At 41.7% G+C, this 19,021-nt stretch overlaps 1 protein-coding gene across 5 annotated transcripts in view; it reads right to left on the minus strand.

Moving 5' to 3' along the window:
• Nucleotides 1-19,021, minus strand: part of FAT3 (FAT atypical cadherin 3) — a 603,178-nt gene that overhangs the window by 56,342 nt on the left and 527,815 nt on the right. For all 5 annotated transcript variants that reach the window (XM_016158663.2, XM_016158661.2, XM_016158662.2 and 2 more), the window contains one exon: nucleotides 335-724. In XM_016158663.2, coding sequence (XP_016014149.2) covers nucleotides 335-724 — 390 coding nt within the window. The remainder of the gene's footprint in view (nucleotides 1-334; nucleotides 725-19,021) is intronic.

Raw genomic sequence — 19,021 nt, forward strand, 5'->3', positions numbered from 1 at the left:
AAAAAAAAATGAAAGAGAGAAACAAACAAACCCTATTGCTCGGTTGTGCAAACACTACTTCCTCTTCCCCTCTAGGAATTACATTATTGCTCCCCAGCCTTCCTATGGGAAATCTGGGAGCCAACCTGTGGATCAAGTATCTGCCAAGTGAGCCCACGGCTGGGAGCTTCAATCTCAGCATCCTTAGAACCAGGTTCAAGAAAGCACACCGGGGTCTGCCTGCAGGCCCCGCTATGAGAAGACTTTTCTGCTGCAAGAAAAATGGTTGGAGGGTTAGGAGGAAAAGCAGGGTCGAATGAAGCTTTGCATTCTAAGTAGGCTGCTGTTTACTCACCCGTCTTTGGATTGATCCTAAATTTCCCTTGTTCATTCCCAGACCTGATGAGATACGTAATCTCAGCATTTGTGCCGATATCTTTGCTGGTGGCAAAAACAGCAAGGACTTGGGTGCCAGGGGAGGTGTCTTCAGGCACTGTAACCAGGTAGTCCCTCCTTTCAAACACAGGGGGGTTGTCGTTAATGTCCAGGACAGTGATGGTGACGGTGGTGAGTGAGGAAAGGGCCTGTCCGGGGCTCTGGTCAGTGGCCCGCACGCTGATATTGTAGGAGGGCTGCTGCTCCCTGTCCAGTGGGTGCTCCAGGATGATGATGCCAGAGGAGCCATCGATGGAGAAGAACCCACCGGCCGAGTCAGCCAGGGAGTACACGACCTTCCTGTTGATGCCTGCAGAAGACGTGAGGAAGTGAGTGCCAAGGAATGCAGCCCCACCCTCTGCACTAGAATATTACAGCTGTGCTGACTTTCAAAGGGCCACCCAGAGAAAAACAGAAATTACAGAAACCCACAGGTTTGATCTTACAAAGACGTACATTTCAGTTTATAAAATATTTACAACTATGTTAAATGGTAAAAAAAATAAACAATATTGACAACAAATATCAGAAATAGTTGGATATTCGTAATATACTAGAGAAAAACTCTTAAGATACCAATAGATATGGATAAAGAGATGTGCCACAGGCAGAGAAAGGCAAATTAATTAATTACTTCAACAAATATTTATCTATAATTTATCACGCACTATCTAGGTGCTAGAGATTCTAGCAATGGACGAGTTGAACATTTCCTGAGGAAATTTTTACATCCTGGTGGGAGTAAATAAGGAACTTAGGAAAAACAAAGAACCAAAAAACAGGGCATGCTAGGTAGCTAAAAAAAAGAAAAATAAAGCCATAAGGAGGGGTTGGGAGTGTTAAGCGCATAAGAGTGAAAAATTCTCCAGTAAATTAGTCACTAGGGCAAGACAGGGAGTAGTGATATCTTCAGGCGCCAGCTCCCAAGAAGAAGAGGAAGAAAACAAAACAACAACAACAACAACAACAACAACAACATCACCGCCAGGATGCAGATAACAGAACTGTCTACCAGGCTCTGTTTGCTCTAAGATTTAAGAGTCCCCCAGAAACAACATTTTTGCGCCAGGCCAGATGATAACAGTCAACTTCTGCTTCTATAATCTGCTTAATGTATAACTAGGGTGTAGTTCTAGGAGATGTCCTATGTAAAGATATACTAATGGCTAACTTCTGCTTCTGTGAACCTGCTTGCCTGTTCGATGTGGTTTTAGGCTTTATAAGCTACCTCCTCTGGAAGCTCGGGGCTGATTCTCTAGTGGGGAGAGTCAGTTGCCGGCCGGCTAATAAAGGCTCATAATTAATCTCAATTGGCTCCGTGGGTCTTAGATTTGAACACACCACAACATGGGGAGCAGGGGTTTAGGAGATGGAAGGAAGGGTGGTAATTTTAAATGAGGTGGTCAGGGGAGGCCTCAACATTTGAGCAAACACCTGAAGGAGAGGAGGGAGTGGACGGTGCCACTATCTGGGGGAAGAACACTCCAGGCGCAGGAACCCTCAGTGCAGAAGTCCTGAGGTGGATCCGATCTGACAGGTTTGAGAAGTGCTGCTGAGACCAGCGTGATTGGAGTCAAGAAGAGAAAGGCAGAAGATGAGATCTGGGTGGTAATGAGGTGGGAGCCACTGGAGGGTGATGTGACTTAGAGTTGAACAGGATCACTAATGATGATGGTTGGGTACCATCATCATTAGTGATCCTGTTCAACTCTAAGTCACATGAAGAATGAAGAGCAGTTAAGAGAGGAAACAGGGAGACCAGCTGGCAGACTCCCGTGGGAACACAGGCAGGTGGTAATGGCAGCTTGAACACGCTGGCGGTGGTCGAGGTGGTGAGAAGCGAGAAGTGGCTGGGTTCCAGATCAACTCTGAATATGTAGGTGGTGAAAAGTGAGGGGTCCTGGATGTATTCTGAACTTGGAGGTGGTGAGAAAAGATTGTGGAGGTGGCAAGATACGGGATATGAGAGTAAAAGAAGATTCCAGAATGACTCTTGGGTTTTGGCCTGAGCAAGTGAAAAGAGTGTTACCATCAGCTGAGATGGAGAGGACCAGGATTTGGATGAAAGATCAGAAGCCCCATTTTGGACATATTAGGTTTGAGATGTGTATTTTATATTTAAGTGGAGATTCGAGCGGAAGTTAGTACAGGAGGCTGCAGTTCAGAGAGGTCCAGCTGGAGCTGTAAATTTGAGGGTCATCAGCATTTAGATGGCTCCAAAGCCATAAGAATGAATGAGGTCATAAGGGAATATAAAGAGAAAAAATCCAATGGCCAGTGAGCCTGGGCACCCCATCAGAAAAGGGAGAAGATCTAGTCAGAGAGTGATCTCCAGCTCAATGATTTAAAGCTAAAACATATCAACCGGGAAATGTCCATTAACCACCGGCAAATCAGTGCCTGATGACTGGGTTTACTTCTGGTTCTGAAGACTGACTTAACAGTTTCATCAGAGGATCTCAGCGCTTCAAATGATTTCTAAACCTCCAATTTGTTAGGGGTTCAAATTTGTAAGAAACAAAATTTAAGAGCTTTGTAGGTGGAAAAAGCACCATTTTGATCCCAAATGCTCTTAATGAGGGCAGTCATGAATCATGCCTAGCTGTGGCAACCACCTAAAATGTCTTTTGTGAATCACGGACCGCCTAGAATATAAGCTCTTAGAGGGGAGGGCCTGCGCCTGTGTTGTTTACTATCATAACACCTCACCACAGGGACAGACATTTGGCAGCAACTCTGCCAATGTACAATTTCCCTTAAGCCAAAATTCCCAGCAAACCAATAAAACAATATGTCTAAAGAGGATGACATAAATTGCATTATGTGGCTTTAACCAAAAGGTCACTACTAAGAGCTTGTTCTTGGTTCCATTCCAGAGAGTCCATTTTTTCCAAAGTTTCATCATTTACTTTAATTTATCTCTCAAAACAACCACCCTGTGATATATAAACATCAACTTCTGATTTTATTGGTGGTGGGATTAAAAAAAAGGCGGCTTTCCTCTTCTCTTATGGCCCCTAGAAATACGGTCCCAGAGCAGAGGTTTAAAGGGATGCTTTCTGGCTATTTTTAGAGTGTCTGCAAGATTAAGTTCTTTAACATAAATTCCTGAAGTGAATACATAGAGGGTTACAAAAATGATCAAGCTTGCACCTGAAAAACAATAACCCGCCTGGGTGTGGGAGCTGGTAGATGCCCCAGAAGCTGCCCTGACAAATTGGATGGTCTCAGGATACTTCTCAAAGTCACAAAAATGCATTTACGGAAACCAGTGACCTCATAGGTTTTCAGGTTTTCGAATCACACATGTTCCCTGCAGATTCGACTTCCACCCCCAGCATATGGAATACCACCCTTATCAACAATAAATTGGGGCGAAAAATTCATGCAAGGGCTTTCATCTGAGCATCTGCTGACAACTACAAAACCCACTTCACTGATGCATAAACCAAGGGCTGAAGGATTTGCCTGGTGCCACTAGCATTTTTCGTTAAGCACCAGGGACAAACCAGAGTCCGGTTTTCCCAAGGCTCCCTGCTCTTGGACATGCTTCATCTTCAGACCCAGAGATCATTTAGGAAGAAGGTGATTTTGGACTCACTGTCTTGAAAGCCATGGTGCTCCAAGCACCTGAATTAGGAGAGATAGGAGTTGGATTTACACACTACTACTCTCTGTAGCAGCAAAGCCTAAAGGGAAAGTGCTTTTAATGGCTGCCTGTTTCCTTCGCCAGGACACAGAGCTGAAATCTAATTAGAAATACCACCTGTATTCCCGGTATGCAGCCCTATTCAGGGACGCTGTGCTCTGCTCGATCCCCAAGCCCGAGATGCTGCGTTCTTCCAGCCAGCGTCCTGCTCCGTGGGGTAGCCCTGTTGTTGGACCACTGCGTTTACAAGGCTGACATTAATCAGCCACACAAAGACCGCGACTCCCGTCCGGGCAGATTTTGTTAATTTAAACTCTGTGACAGGGTTTTTCTGCTTTACCACAGCAGAAAACCTTCCCCTCACCCCAAGTTGCTGACCAAAACTTACCAACTCCCTCCCCCCACCTCGCCTCCCTATATATTTTGCTCTGACAGTATCTTGGACATTCACACCAGAAAGAACTGTGAGATCTTTTACCTCTCCTCTGTTACCAATCAGACTGATACGGAAGCGAGATCAGAAAAGGTACGGGGAGTGGGGGAACCCAAACTAACAAACCTAAATGGTAATTGTAGAATTTGGTAGCTCTCAAGAAAAGAGCAGAATATATTTTTGGAACATATTAACTCCAACTGAGACACAATTGTGATGGATTTCAATGATTTCTAGACATAAAGTCAGACGTGTAAATGTCACTTTGGAGGCAGTACTTTCTTTCGGTGTAGCACTTTCTTTGCTGCGTTTCCAGGCAATGGGGTACTGACTTTGTAAAGGAATGTAGATCCTATACTAAAGCCGAAGCTTTCTATCCAAGGGTATTTGATAAATACCATCCTTCGAATCACCAGCCCTTTGCTACACACCCAGCAGAAAAGATGAACCCAAGCAGAAGACTCGCTTGCTAATTGGTCTAATGCTCTTACCGCATGTCACAATGTTACATTAAGGTATAACATTAATCCATCATTTTGCATCTGTGTTTTAAAGTATGTAATTCTCTTCTCCAATTTGAGACTAATTTAATGAGGACAGAGGTACTTAGCTCCTTAAAATGCTGAAATGCTAGGCTACCAAGAGAAGTATGACTTTCATTGCAAGTGAAGTTTCTGCACGTTAACTGTGGCAAATGGAGCAAGAGGCCTTCAGAGGATTAAAATCAAGTAAAAATAGAATGATTAAAATCCCTATTTGCTCAAAGGAAGTAATAGGTACTGGCATTTTGTGGAGTAGGGCTGGAGGACAGAAATAGCACATAAAAATTCCCGGTAGAGAAGGAAGTGAAATCCTGGGGTGGCTCACCAAGGGCATTTACATTCCCTCCCTCGAAAGACTTCTAAATGGAGGCTAGGCTCCTCTCAATCTGGCCAGTTGGAAAGATGGACATTTGGGGCATAGGACTGTTAATGGGGTCCAGTCCTGGAAGACAGGAGATCTTGCTTCTGGGCCATGGTCTGCCCAAACTACACAAGCGGATTTGGGCAAGTCACTTAATTTCCCTAGGTCTCAGGTCTCTTCATTTTTAAAATGACAGAGCTCAGCTTAGTTGAGGTCTAAGATGATCTTCAAGCACTATGATTCATTTTCAAGTTAAACTAATGGTACTAGTTTCATTTTAATTTTCAAAGGACTGTTCTCCTCACCCAACTGCCCATCGAGTTGCTAGACCTGCACATAAGTGAACATTGTCAATAAGGGAAAAGTCCACAGTAAGCTTGATCATGATGAGCTATTGGATTTTCTGGATGGAAAGGAAACTTAACACAGCAGATTTATACCATTCAGTTAAATATTTGGGGTTCACACATATACCTTACAGCAATGCTCATAAACCTCAGTGAGAAAAAACACCCACAGCTAGATCATCCTCAGGGATCTATCTAACCCAATGTCTGAATAACTCAGCTTTAGATTTGAGATAGTTAAAGGTTTTGAATCAGCACCAAAACCAAATGACAAGAGTGCCCAACATAGCAAGTACACTTAGAATTTTTTTAGCCTGGTTATAAAAAATGCTTTTACCTCCTCCGAAGATCACGCTCCCTAAGCTTAAGGAACTTATATGCTTATTTTGAGGTCTTCTGGCAGCAGCCGCTTTAACTCTGTCAGGGTAGGTCCCTGTCTGTGACATTTACCACTATACCCTCAACTGACTGCACAGGATCTGGTCCATAGGTAGTACACACAAAATGTGGGCTGTACTAAATTGCTGCAAATTGACTTTTTAAAAAAATTTTTTTATAAAAGAGTTAGAATATATATGGAATAGATATGGGGGAAGAAATGATTTGAAACATTTTCAATAGTCAGACTCTAGCAATACTTAAATTTTGGTTCTAATCATTTTTTACATCAACTTCATTGACATGTCATAATTTACATATAATAACATGAACAGGGTTTAAGTGTCTTAGCTCATAAATTCTGACAAATGTGTACCTCCATGAAACTACAGTCCTCACTGAGACATAGAACATTTTAATCACTCTTTAAAATTATTCATGTCCTTCATGTCCCATTGCAGTCGGTCACTCGATCCCATGTCCCAGGCAAGTTAATGACTTATTTTTGAACGAATATTTTCTCCTGCTTTCATTAATGGCTATTCATCAGTGCTTAAAATCACACAAGCATATTTAGATTTCAGTCTTTATGACCCAGGCATGGTGATGAAGGCACACTCTTATTTAAATTATAAGGATTATCCTTGGAAGAAAAATGATAAACAAAGCTTTGGTTCTTGAGTATGTCATTGCATTCCTTTGCTTATCCTTATCCTTAAAAGACAGTAGTTACTTCTAAGAAATGCAGAGGTTCTGTCTTTCTCACAGGGGACACTGGCCATGACCCTTCCACTTAATAAGAATTTTCCAAGTGCCACCTGTTTGATTATACTAGGCACTGCACTGAGGTGAGGTAGAGCCCAAAAGACATCATCCCTAACTCTAGTAGCTTAGCAACTTGATGAGGAATTACTGAAATTAGATAGTTGAGAATATCTTGCATGTCTTCCCCCAACTTCCCTCTCCCATCGATTCTACCTCCAAAATGTCTCTTGGATGTCTTGTGGCCAGGTCTCACGGCCTTGTGTGAGGCACTTATCCTCTCTCACCTATACTGCTGCAAGACTCCTGATTACAAATTAACTCAGACTCTGTCCTGCCTGGCCAAACTTAACCAGAGTCAAGTTTCTAAAACTAGATCCAGTCTTGCTCCAGCTGCTCAAAACAATTACTTGCTTCTCGCTTCTCACTGCTAGAAGTAAAAACCTTTGAGAAGGGCTTGCCAGTGCTTTGCAGCCTGGTTCCCACCTACCCTTTCAGTGTTATCTCCTGCTCCACCTCCATCATGCACTGTCTACTCCACTTACTCCTGAAGACATCACGCAGATTTATTCCTCCAGGCCTTTGCCTGTGCTCTCCCTTCTACTCAGAACTTTCTCCTCCCCTCCTTCCTTTATCAACATCCTACATAGTCTTTGTGGGGTCGTCTCTGGAACAGTTTCCTTGATTTCCCCTTGACATTATTTTCGCATTATCATTAGTTGTATTTATGTCTTTTCTCCTACTAGATTAGGCATCTTTTAGGCAGAGGGACCATGTCTTATTATATTTGTACTCTAGTACTGACAGCAGGGCCTTGTACATAATAAGAGAGCAATGCATGTTGAACTGCAGAAGAAACAACCAGGGGACCAAAGCGAGTATATAAGCATGTTAATGCGATGAATGTTGATGATATGCACACTGCACATACACGCTCACTGCAAATGCATGTGTTAAAAGAACTGAAGAAACTCAAAAGAGTCAACTCAGGGAAGTCAGGAATATTTAATATTAAAAATGTACATAAAACTTTCACAGATACATGAAAAGTTATTGCCAAATAGATGACTACATTTGTGAAAAAACCTGGTAACCACCTAATTTCCCAAGAATGAGGACTATTTGGATAAATTATAGTACATTCATATCACAGAATACTACATATATCATCATACAAAAGTATAAAAGAATATATAGTGACATGGGAATATGCTGCAAGCCAGTGAAAAAAAGCAGGTTACAAAGCAATACCTAGTTTATGAGCCCATTTTTTTGTAGAGAAAAGATGAAGAAAGGACTTCTATCAAAATGGCAATAGTGGTTAGAATTGACTTGTGTTTCTTTTTTCCTGTCCTCAGTTTTACACAGTGGACAAAGATCATTTTTGTAATAAGTAAAAGAACTATTATACAAATCATGAACATGGAAAATAATTCTTTAATTTCAATTTTGGAGAGAACTCAAATTTTCAAGTTATTTTCCAGGCTAGTCTGATTCTCAACACATATATCATCTGAAATAGTTGTAGAAGAAGATACTTATATATTGTACATGAATTCTTTTTCTAGATTATTCTACTCCTCATCTTAGTTTATGCTCAGAAAGACACTGACTTTACTTAGAAAACCACTTTTGCTAAAGGTCTCATTATAAAGTTATTTCAAAGGATACATTTTTTTAAACAAGGTTTTTATACTTTAATTAAGTTGTAGAAGAAAATGGCTAGCCTAAAATTCTTCTCTTACTGTCTGTGGGAGGCAAGTAAAATCCCATTACAGTGAAAGAGCTCAAACCGACTGCTCTTTCCTATTTTTAAAATATGCCTGCAGATGATATGAAATAAAACAGAAAGTTGCCATGAGGAAATTCATGGAATTTCTATTACTTTTAAAGTCAGAAATGACTTTTAAATAGACTAATTATTTCTGTTTTAAGTGCCTTTTAAAAGTTTTTCATTGGATATGATTAAGCCTGGCACATTCCCTTGGGCAAGGTACCAACTCAGGGGTCAGTAGTGCCTCTAAATAGTGGAAAAAAAAAAAAAAAGAAGGCAGCATCAGTTACAGAGTTAGGGATATCCTGAAAACGCCATAAACTTCCTGTGGACTCACCGGGTGGGTTGACACCAGCTCTGTTGGGTAGGACTAGTGACATGATTGTGAAGTCCCATTCAACATAAAAATGCAGTGGCCTTTGTTTACAACATGTTAAGTTTGATATAGCCACAGCAGAGCATGAAACCAAGCATGGGGCCCTTCTAAGCATAGGACCTTGTACAACTGCAAAGGCTACACACATGAAGCTGGTTCTATTGCTTAGACTACCTTCTGTGATACCTCAAAGGCTGCAGCTCACCTGGGTATAAACTCTTTCATCCTTATGGCTTGGTGCTTTGCTAGGCCTGAGCTAGTTGAGTGTAAGTAAATTAGCTCATCGATTAAGTACTCAAAACTCCAACTCTATTGGTGCAAAGAACTTGCTACCCAACTGTGATACTCAAAATGTTTCCTAAGTAGGTCACTAAGTGTGACCACTAGATCGATTCATTCACCCATCCGATAAAGACTCACAGGACTTTGGCTACATGGCAGGCATTGCAAAGAACGGGTCACTCCTCGACCTTCAAATGGCTCTCATTTCTCAGGAGACAAACATGTATATAGTTGATTATTGGAGAGGGGTGGTCAAGGGAAGCTTCCCAGAGAAGAAATCAACTGAACTGAGTCACGAAGGAAAGAAGGGAGCTGTCAGGAGTACCGAAGTGGAAAAGTGACAAAAGAGAAGGAGTATTCAAGTGATATGAACACACGTGGAGGTAAGAGTGATGAAAATGCAAGGCATACTCGGGGAAGGGTACAGGGTTCAGAATTGCTAAATTATAAGTTTAGAATGGCAGGAGCTGAAGCTCTCTGTTTTCAGAGCCAATAGCAAATTATCAGAGCTGTAATAAACAATTACAGGTAATCTAAAAACTGGGCATAAGTTAAAGGATAAATTAGTAGAGAGAGACGAAGGAAGATTGGAAGGAGCAAGCTGGAGAGGATGTGTGGGTGGGAAGCATTTTGTAACATGAGAGAAGTTATTCATGGAGCTCCCCAGCAGATGATGGACAACATAATTGCACCTGTCAAGGAGGCTTCACAAGGTGAAATGAGAGCGTATATCCTGCGGCAAAGCTGATAAGCACACTCCACTGAGCTTCGACATATCCTGCGGAGGCAGGAAGCCAAAGCTGGGGGTCCTTGGATTCTGCACAAAATGCCCAGGGGTAGGTGGAAATTCAGCCCCCTCCCCAAACACCCTAGCACTCTCTTAAATCCATCTTCTATTCTGCTGTGTGTCAGATCAGAATTGATCCAATTGCACACCTCAGAGGCCTCACCAACCGGTGGTATCTGTGGATGAGGCCGAAGGTGAATGGGGGAGTTCATGAGAATGAATCACTGTGATCAGCTGTTAGAAATCAGAATTCCCTGCCCATGGATGACTGCTAAAATGCTTCATTGAAAGGAAGGAGCTGTTTTATTTGACAACTACAGTAGTTCCACTTTATCTTCGGGGGATATGTTCCAAGAACCCCAGTGGATGCCTGACACCACGGATAGTACTAAACCCTACATGCACTATGCTTTTTTCTATGTATACATAACTATGATAGTTTAATTTATAGATTACCATAGTAAGAGATAAATAACAAAAACTCATAATAAGATAGGATCATTATAATATATTGTAATAAAAGTGATGTCAATGTGCCCTTCATAAGTAAAATAAGGGTTACTTGAACACAAGCACTGAGATACCACGATGGTTGATCTGAGAGCTGAGATGGTTACTGACTAATGGTTGGGAAGTGTAGACAGCCTGGATACGAAGGACAAAGGGATAATTCATGTCCTAAGAGGGGCAGAGAGGGACAGTGAGAAATTTCATCATGCTGCTCAGAATGGCATGCAATTTAAAAGGTGTGAATTGTTTATTTCTGGAATTTTCCATTTAATATTTTTGGACCTAGGTTGACCGCAAGTAACTGAAACCGCAGAAAGTAAAAGCACAGATAAAAGGGCAGTACTGCAGTGCTTTTACCCTCTGCTTGAAAGTCATTCAATTTTAAGAAAACTAATAACAACAACTTATATGTGTCAATTGCAAAGACTCTTAAACCAGACAAGGCATCGGAATCAACTAGAGAAAAAAACGTGTGTCGAGCCCTGTCCCAGACTTTCCTAATCAGATTTTGGAGACGGAGCTCTTGCCAGTTTGTTTTTTATTTTTGTCCGTTTATTTTTAAAAGCTCTCAAGGGGATGCTTCTGATGCACAACTAGGACTGATAACCAATGTGCATTTTTTAACTGCTGCTGGACCCTGGAATTTGGGAGGTGGTTCGGAAGGCCCTAATCAACTGAAGGGATCCTGTTTTCCTGCACATTGAGGGATGCTTTGTGTTCCCAAATTAAGCTCTGTGTGACAGAAGACATTCATATTATTTCTAATGAAATCGTACAGGGGGATTTCCAGTCTTTGAGGCTTGCTGCAGGAGGGGGCCCAGCTGTGTGTGTGCAAGCCCCTGGATGAAGGAATTCAGGTATGCACTAGATACGATGTTACAGAATTTAGGTAGACTGTCTAATTCAGGTCTCCCAACACCCTGGCAGTTCGACAGATGTGTATTGAACATGTATTGGGTGCCATGCCAGTGCTGGCAACACACAGGTTATAAGGATGGTATCTTAGCTTTCTAGGAGCTCATGGTCTGGTGGGGAAACAAAAAAATTAATATCTCCATTTTTCCAGAGAAGAGGAGTGGAGTTCCGAAGGGTTGGGAACTTATTTAAGGTCATACAAATAGTAAATGTGAGAACTGGAATATTTAATCACGTCTCATCCCAAAGCCACTATGATGTGGCTTCCCAAAGTGACAGGCAAATGTGACGCAGAGGTGATGGGGTGCCATCGTCTCACCATTTAGCTGCATGCACTGCTGAAGGAGTCCTGATGCTAGTAGGAGGTAAAGCATTTAGGGAGGGGTTTAGAGGGCCCCAGAGCCTTTTATTTAGGACCACTTTCCATTTAACAGATGCCTTCGGAGAAACCACTTAACCTTTTTGAACCTTTGTTTCTCCACCTGCAGGTGTGAGTGTCAAGATCTACTCTTGCCATAGTAAGATAACATGTATAAGTGTTTGGATCTCTCTGGAGAAAGGCTTCAAATGTAAGATTATATTTTTTGACATCTACAACAGACAAAGCGCTTTGACCACAATGTACTTGAGAGAATGGCTCATGTATCTTATTCTTTAGGGGAATTATTTAATTTTTACGGATATTTTATTAGTTCCTCAATCACCTTCAAGGATTTAATACTTCAGAGAGTAGCAGCTTTGGGGAAGAAAAAACAACATATTAAATTACTGGCAACAATTTCAAAGGTGTTAGGAAAGACATATAACATATGATACTTAGGAGCAGATGGGCTGAAATCAGAATTGAATCCTTCTTGAGACATCTTTTGGTAGAAATTACTAGAGTATAGGAAAGAGCATTGGATTAAACGTCAAGATACTCTTCTTTTTGATCTCTGCCACTAACAAAGTAACTTAGGGTAAGCTTCTTTGTTCCTGGGCCTCAGTTTCTTTTTCAGAAAAAGAAGGATTTTGACTGGATTTGGCCTCAGGGCCTTTCTAGTAGTAATGTTCTAATATCTCCAAGGACTATGACTTCCAGAGGAAGTGGGCCTACTGCACAGGGAGAATCAACGAATCCATGAGAGCAAGAACAGGGAATAGCCAACAGCTAATACATCATCCCTTACCCCCTGCCATGTCAAAGAAGCTGTGCCCCTGACTTGGTCAAACCACTGTTCTTTCAGGATGGGCCCTGTTTTGGTTGTCACTGACCTGCATGAGAGCCCTTTTTCTTCAGAGAGTGGAGTCTGTGGAAGTATAATTGCTATGGTAGGGGATCCATAAGATATGTGAATAGAATTCATGAATACCAAGAGGTGGGGACCATCAGGGGCATTATAGAGGCTGCCTACCACAGAAGGTGAAAAATTTGCATCATTATTTTCATTAACCTCTAACCAGATTTAGCATCACATTTAGTTATAAACCAGGGCAAAAGATCACTCTACTTTGTAGCTAACAGAAATCACAGCTATTTTCATATTATTTTACAGTTGTTGCACATACCTCTGCTTACCACTACTCCATAATATGGAAGTTTATGGAGCCACTGTGCTAGATCATATATTTAATATTGAGAGCAGAAATTCATATTACTACATAACAACTTTAAAAGAATATTTAGACACATCTATTTCATTTGTAACCTTTTGTATTTTATTTTATGAATTGTAAAATATCACCCCGAAAAGCGATTTGTAGGTGTCCCCAAACTGTCAAAACATTCCTGGCACAAAAAAGATTAAGAATCGCTAAGCAAGACCTAGGAAGGCAGCATTAATATCCCCTGGGAATTATTCTGAAATGCAAATGGTCAGGTCTCCTCCCAGATCCAATGAATCAGAATCCAGTTTGTAGCTCAGGGCATGTTAATCCCTCAGAGTTTATTCATATGTTAAATAGAACAGCAACCAAAATACATGCCAACTTGAAGGGTTGTTGTGAGGAGTTGAAGTAAGGGATCTGCAGCACTTGGCACAGTACGTGGTATGTAGTAGAAGCTCAAGAAGTAAACACTATTATCCATATTACGATGATTATCATTTAAAATGCTTATTCAGTACCAGTCTTGCAGTGGAGGGTTTAAGGGCAGTGGGGGAGACATGCACGCATTTCCATGAAAAGATTATCTTGAAGTGCCGGGGGAGCTAAGAGCAGGGAGACCTAATTGCAGGGAGGGCAAATGTGGCCTCATGTGGTTCTTTCCATTCACTTTTGGGTGAGCCTCACAATGGACCTTTGAGGTTGGCAAAGCAAGCGTTACTACTGTCACTCTAACATTATAGAAGGGGAAACAGTCTGAGGAAGGCCAGTGACTAGCCCAAGGTCACACAGCTTGCACATGGCACAGGGCACTAATCATCCAGGACTTGCTTGCCCCATGCCCACATGGCCTCTTGATTAATCTGGTTACTAGGAGATGTGTCCCCCAGGGACATATGGGGATGTCCCCATGGTCTGATCATCAGGGTCCAAAGGAGGCCAGGGGTATTGGCTTAGCTAGGGTATGGAATTGTCTACTTGGGAAGTCCTAAAAGGGAAAAAAGGCAGGCCCTCTGCATGCCTGCATTGTGTGATACATGGATATAGCCAACTTCTTCCTGATTCCACAGGCTGTCCATCCTCCTCACCCCACGTACCCAAGGATGCTTCAGAATTCACCTCCTCTGTCAGCTGTGCTTTTTTTCTTTTGGTTATGGGGCCAGTGCATAGGTAACATATTCAGCTAAGTCCTTCAAAGGGTACATGTTGAACATATATTTGTTTTCCTCCATGAGACTAGAAGGTGATGATGAAAGATTTAAAATCAAACACCATCACATGAACCTCTATGAGACCAGAAGGGTGATGAGGAAAGATTGAAAACCTAACATCATCACAGGAGTTGGAACTTTGTTTTGGCCATCAAATTTGAAGTTAAATGGGAGCTCCAGGTGTAGATGAATGTTTCTGATTTTTTTTTTTTCTTCTTGTTTCTGATTCTTATCGATTGGTGTGAACGACATTTTCTCAGACTTCATCCCAGGGAAGATGTAGAAAATAGCATGCTAACCCACAGCATCTAGCCTTTGCTGTGGCCTTATCCCATCTCTTAGCTCTTCTTCCCAAGTCTCTCTACATGGCTCTAAATAAGTGGCAGACACAGAGGCCAGGACGAGTCAGAAGAGGCAAGAAACAATTGGATAGATTCATTTAAAGTGGTTTGGTCAGAAAGACCTCCATTTAACAACCTTCAGAGGTTTTTTCATGAACATTCCTTTCAGATAAATAATTTCCTGCTCCTTCATATGGAGCTACACTCCCAGAGCAAATGACATTCAAAAATATTGGGCCAGCACTTCACTTCCTCCGACAAGATCTGTGGTTTGGAAAACCGAGTTCATTTCAGCTTCTGCTCCATGAGAGGACAGCACAGGGGGCATGACACCATCTCCCTCATGAAATATGCAGAAAACAAATCCCCAACATGGACAGAGAGCGTATGTTATTACAGTGAATGATTGCTAAATTAAGGATCCTGATGCTGCTGAAAAACAAACACTTGGGTTAAAAAAAAAGGAAGTTTCATCAAGAGAGCAGTTTTCTGTCTCTTTCTTGTTCTCTGTTAATGTGAAGATTTAACTATTGACTTTAGAGAGAAAGGCATCATTTTGGAAGACTGAGAGAGAACTTCTTACATTTCCTGTTAACGTAACTCGCTCTGTAGATTGGGTCCGCTCTTTTATGTAAGCCAGCACCAACAGAGCCCTTGGTGGATGACGCATTTCCCGCCCTCATTTCTTGGTGATGCTCTCTCACAATCCCCCTAGCCTCCGAAACAGACTCCCAGTACTCTCCTCAGAGTGCTTGGCCCAGCTGCTGCCATGCTAGTCTTCTGAGATGAAAGAACCTCTTACCATATGGAAGTGTCTGAGGGCAGATATGTGTCTTTCACTGGGCTGTCCTCAGCATCTCCTTCTTAGTTCTTCAAACTCTGAGTTCAGGTTTTTTCTTCCTGTTCCTCTTGTTTTCATTTCTAAGGTCAAGTGGTCTCTCCATATCACTGAGGCAAATCCTCTTTATCCATATTAGTAATTCACCCTTTCCTGCCTCTTTAGGACCTGCTGAGCCAGTTGCCCTTTCTTGCTTTCATCATTGTGGCAGAGACAATGAGCACTTAGCAAATATCCCATGGCCTCCTCTGTATTTCCTAGCCTCCTCTACTAGTTCTGGCCAATGGATAGTGACAGAATTAACATGGGTCTCTCTCAGGCTGAAGCAGCTAAGAGTGGGTATGCCTCCTTTATCCCTCTCTTTCCTGCAGCGGTGACCTTGGGAGCTAAAGGTCAAGAAGATGGTGTTAATAGGATGGAGGGGCCAGATCTCTCTGTCACTGGATCGGCTCATGCCAACCTGTACTTCACATGAGAATGAATTAGACTTGCTGTGCTAAGATACTGAGACTTTCATAAAGTCACCCAAGCCTAGCCAAGCCTACCTTGGCTAATACAATCCTCTTCTCTCTCTCTATCTCTCTCTTCCCTCCCCTTCTCCTCACTGGCTACTAGATATTTTCCTTCTTCTTGCCTATCCAAATCCCAAGAGCCCCAACTCTTAAGACCCAACTTAAATGTTAATGCCGCTTTGTGGATCGTTCTTGAATTGCCCTAGTTGGAAACTCAATGCTCACATTTTAACGTTCTCACAGGGCTCTGCGCTAGCATTTTACATGTACTATCTGGTTAGTACTTACAAAATCCCTACTTTTACAGATGCAACTCTACTATAACACTTATTACATTATTCTTTGAATGTTCATTTGTACATGCTGGTTTCCTACTATGACTGTTAACTGCTTGGTGGCAAGACTGCCCCGTTTTGCCATGAGTAGCAAACTTGTTACCTTATTCTGACATTTTTTTCTGAAGGACTGTACTTTAATTCTCAATAAAGCTCCAATTTTTCATCTTTCTCTCTACACCAAATCCTTCTTTAGGCCACCTATGCTATTTCTGTTCATGGAGCACCAAGTCTGAAATCTTGCCTAGCCTGTCTATCTTGCCTTCAATCCAGTCATTTGCCAAAATTTAGGAAGTTCACATCTAAAATCTGTTTTTCATCTTCTCCTTCCTTTTAAATCTCAAAGTCACCACTATAATTTTGGTCCTTGTGTTCTTTTGCAATACTCTCCTAGGAGTTTTTCTCACCTGCATTTTAGAGGCTCCTATCAGATTTGCATTTCCAAAACTCAGAACTGATTTCTTTTCTCGAAGGTGCTCTGTGGTTCTTTTCTACCTGTTGGTTTAAGTACACAATTCCCTTTGTGAACCACTGCAATCAGGCCCCAGACTATTTTTCTTGTCACATTCACCTCTTAGTCCTGCACAACATGACGTTCTCTGAATTATTTAGTTGAGTCTGCCATTCCTAGCTTTATGTCTTTATTCTCACGGCTTCTGTCTTCCTGAGTGCTTTTTGTGCCTCTGCCTGTTAAAATCCCATTCAATTTGGGAGCTCTGCCTTTTAGTAAAGGTGCGTGTGTTCCCGACCCACGCCCTTCACTACTGCATATGACCTGATGCAGGTCACTGCACATTCCTCATCCATGAGAATCTTGCAGCTCCTTTCGTAGTGCCTGCTACTCAGCTACCCATTAAGTATTTGTTAAATCGAATGGAAAATAACTGTAATGTGTGTTATAAGACTCCAAGTTTCTCCGAAGCTCCTAAAAGAAGTCAAACCTTGCAGGAAATGTTACACAGGAAAGGAATAAGTGAGTTGCTCATTAGAACATTTCCTTGCATATGTCCCTCATCCATAAGAGGAAAAACATGTCCTCTCACATCTCAAATGTCTGGAAATTGGCCTCTTGATAAATCATGGGCTGTAGCATATTTCCAGTGCAAGTTTACACTTTATTTTCACATCACTTTGCCTAAAATGGTCACAAATTTTAGCTCTGAACTTTATCACTGTATATTCCCTTTGCTGGCTTAAAAAGCCTCTCAAAATTGGAAACCTGGACACAAATCATGCCTCCAAGAGGTACACTAAATAGTAAGATAATAACCCCCCAAAAGGTAAGTGCAAGCAAATGTTTCCTAATCTTTACTGAAAGGATTAAATTTTTATAAATGTTAGGTCATGTGATATTATTAGTTCATGAGATTGAGGATATTTCTATTTTGTGAGGAAATTAAGAATTTAACGCTAAAAGCTAAACAGTTGTCTGTGTTTTTATTTTATTTCTCACCTAGGCAGTTACTTTCAGATAAAGGAATAAACCAATGTCTTTTTTACTAGAATCAAAACCAACTGGACAACTTGGATGGATATCAAGGGAATAATGCTGAGTGAAAAAAGTTAATCTCCAAAGGTTGTAATGTATATGATTCCATTTAAATAACATTTTTGAAACAAGAAAATCATAGATATGGAGAACAGTAGATGCCAGGGGCTGAAGACTGGGAAGAAGTGAGAGGAGGAGGTCGGTGCGGCTGTGAACGGGTGGCAAGAAGGACCCTGGTGGTGGTGGTTACATAAAGCTGCACAGGTGATAAAACTACTCTCTCTCTTTCTCTCTCTCCAAAATCTAATTGTGTCATACAATTATGCAAGATGTTATCATTGGGCGAAAGGTTCATACAAACTCCTGTACATTTTTTTTTGTTTTGCAATTTCCTGTGAACCTATAATTATTTCAAAGTAAAAAAGTTTAAAAAAAAAAACCAGTACATTTCTTTGTCACTTTAGGGAACAGGCCTATGAGGTCAGGCGGTGACATAAGTAAGTGAAGGGGCTGAGAGCAGAGAGGCTGGAACTGGCCGATATCGAGGAGTCAGTTTTTACTTAGCTCCTACTGCTGTGGGACTGTGTGCCCAGAACTGCTGAGGCTTCTGAGTGCTGGTGATGTTTTCATAAAATGCCAGAAATTAAAATGTTGAATAAAAAAATCTCCTGACTTTTACTGACAACTAATTCAAACTTGTTCGAATACTGTACATAAGCCAAACTAAATATACTAGAGGGCTGGATTCAACCTAATGAATGCTTCCTGTGCAAACTTAGCTTCAGGCCAGAGGTTCAGTTTGGCCGTATGACAAACTGCCCATTTCACCACCTGGTAATCTCAGCGTGCAGTTCATGCTACTTTGTGGTCCCTTACGAAAGACTGAGAAATGGGTATTCCTAAGAAAGTAAGTGTTCTGACCAGGCCACTACAGAAAATGGCATAAGCCACCAGTCGCTGACACGTAGGGACTCTGGAGAATGTCGGTTTGATCACAGCTCAGACTGACACCGCTGCTGCTGAAATCCCCTGATAAGCTCTGACCCAGATCTTCACGCCCACTTCCTCAGCGTGGCGCCTGGGAGATGGCAGGTGCTCAGCTTGCGTCTTTAGAAGTGTTCATTTGTTTTTTTTCCAGCTACCTTAGTTCTTTTATTTCTTGAAAGCTAAATGAGTTTCAC

Source organism: Rousettus aegyptiacus, unplaced genomic scaffold (genome assembly GCF_014176215.1).
Source record: "Rousettus aegyptiacus isolate mRouAeg1 unplaced genomic scaffold, mRouAeg1.p scaffold_m13_p_5, whole genome shotgun sequence".
In the NCBI taxonomy this organism is placed as follows: domain Eukaryota; kingdom Metazoa; phylum Chordata; class Mammalia; order Chiroptera; family Pteropodidae; genus Rousettus; species Rousettus aegyptiacus.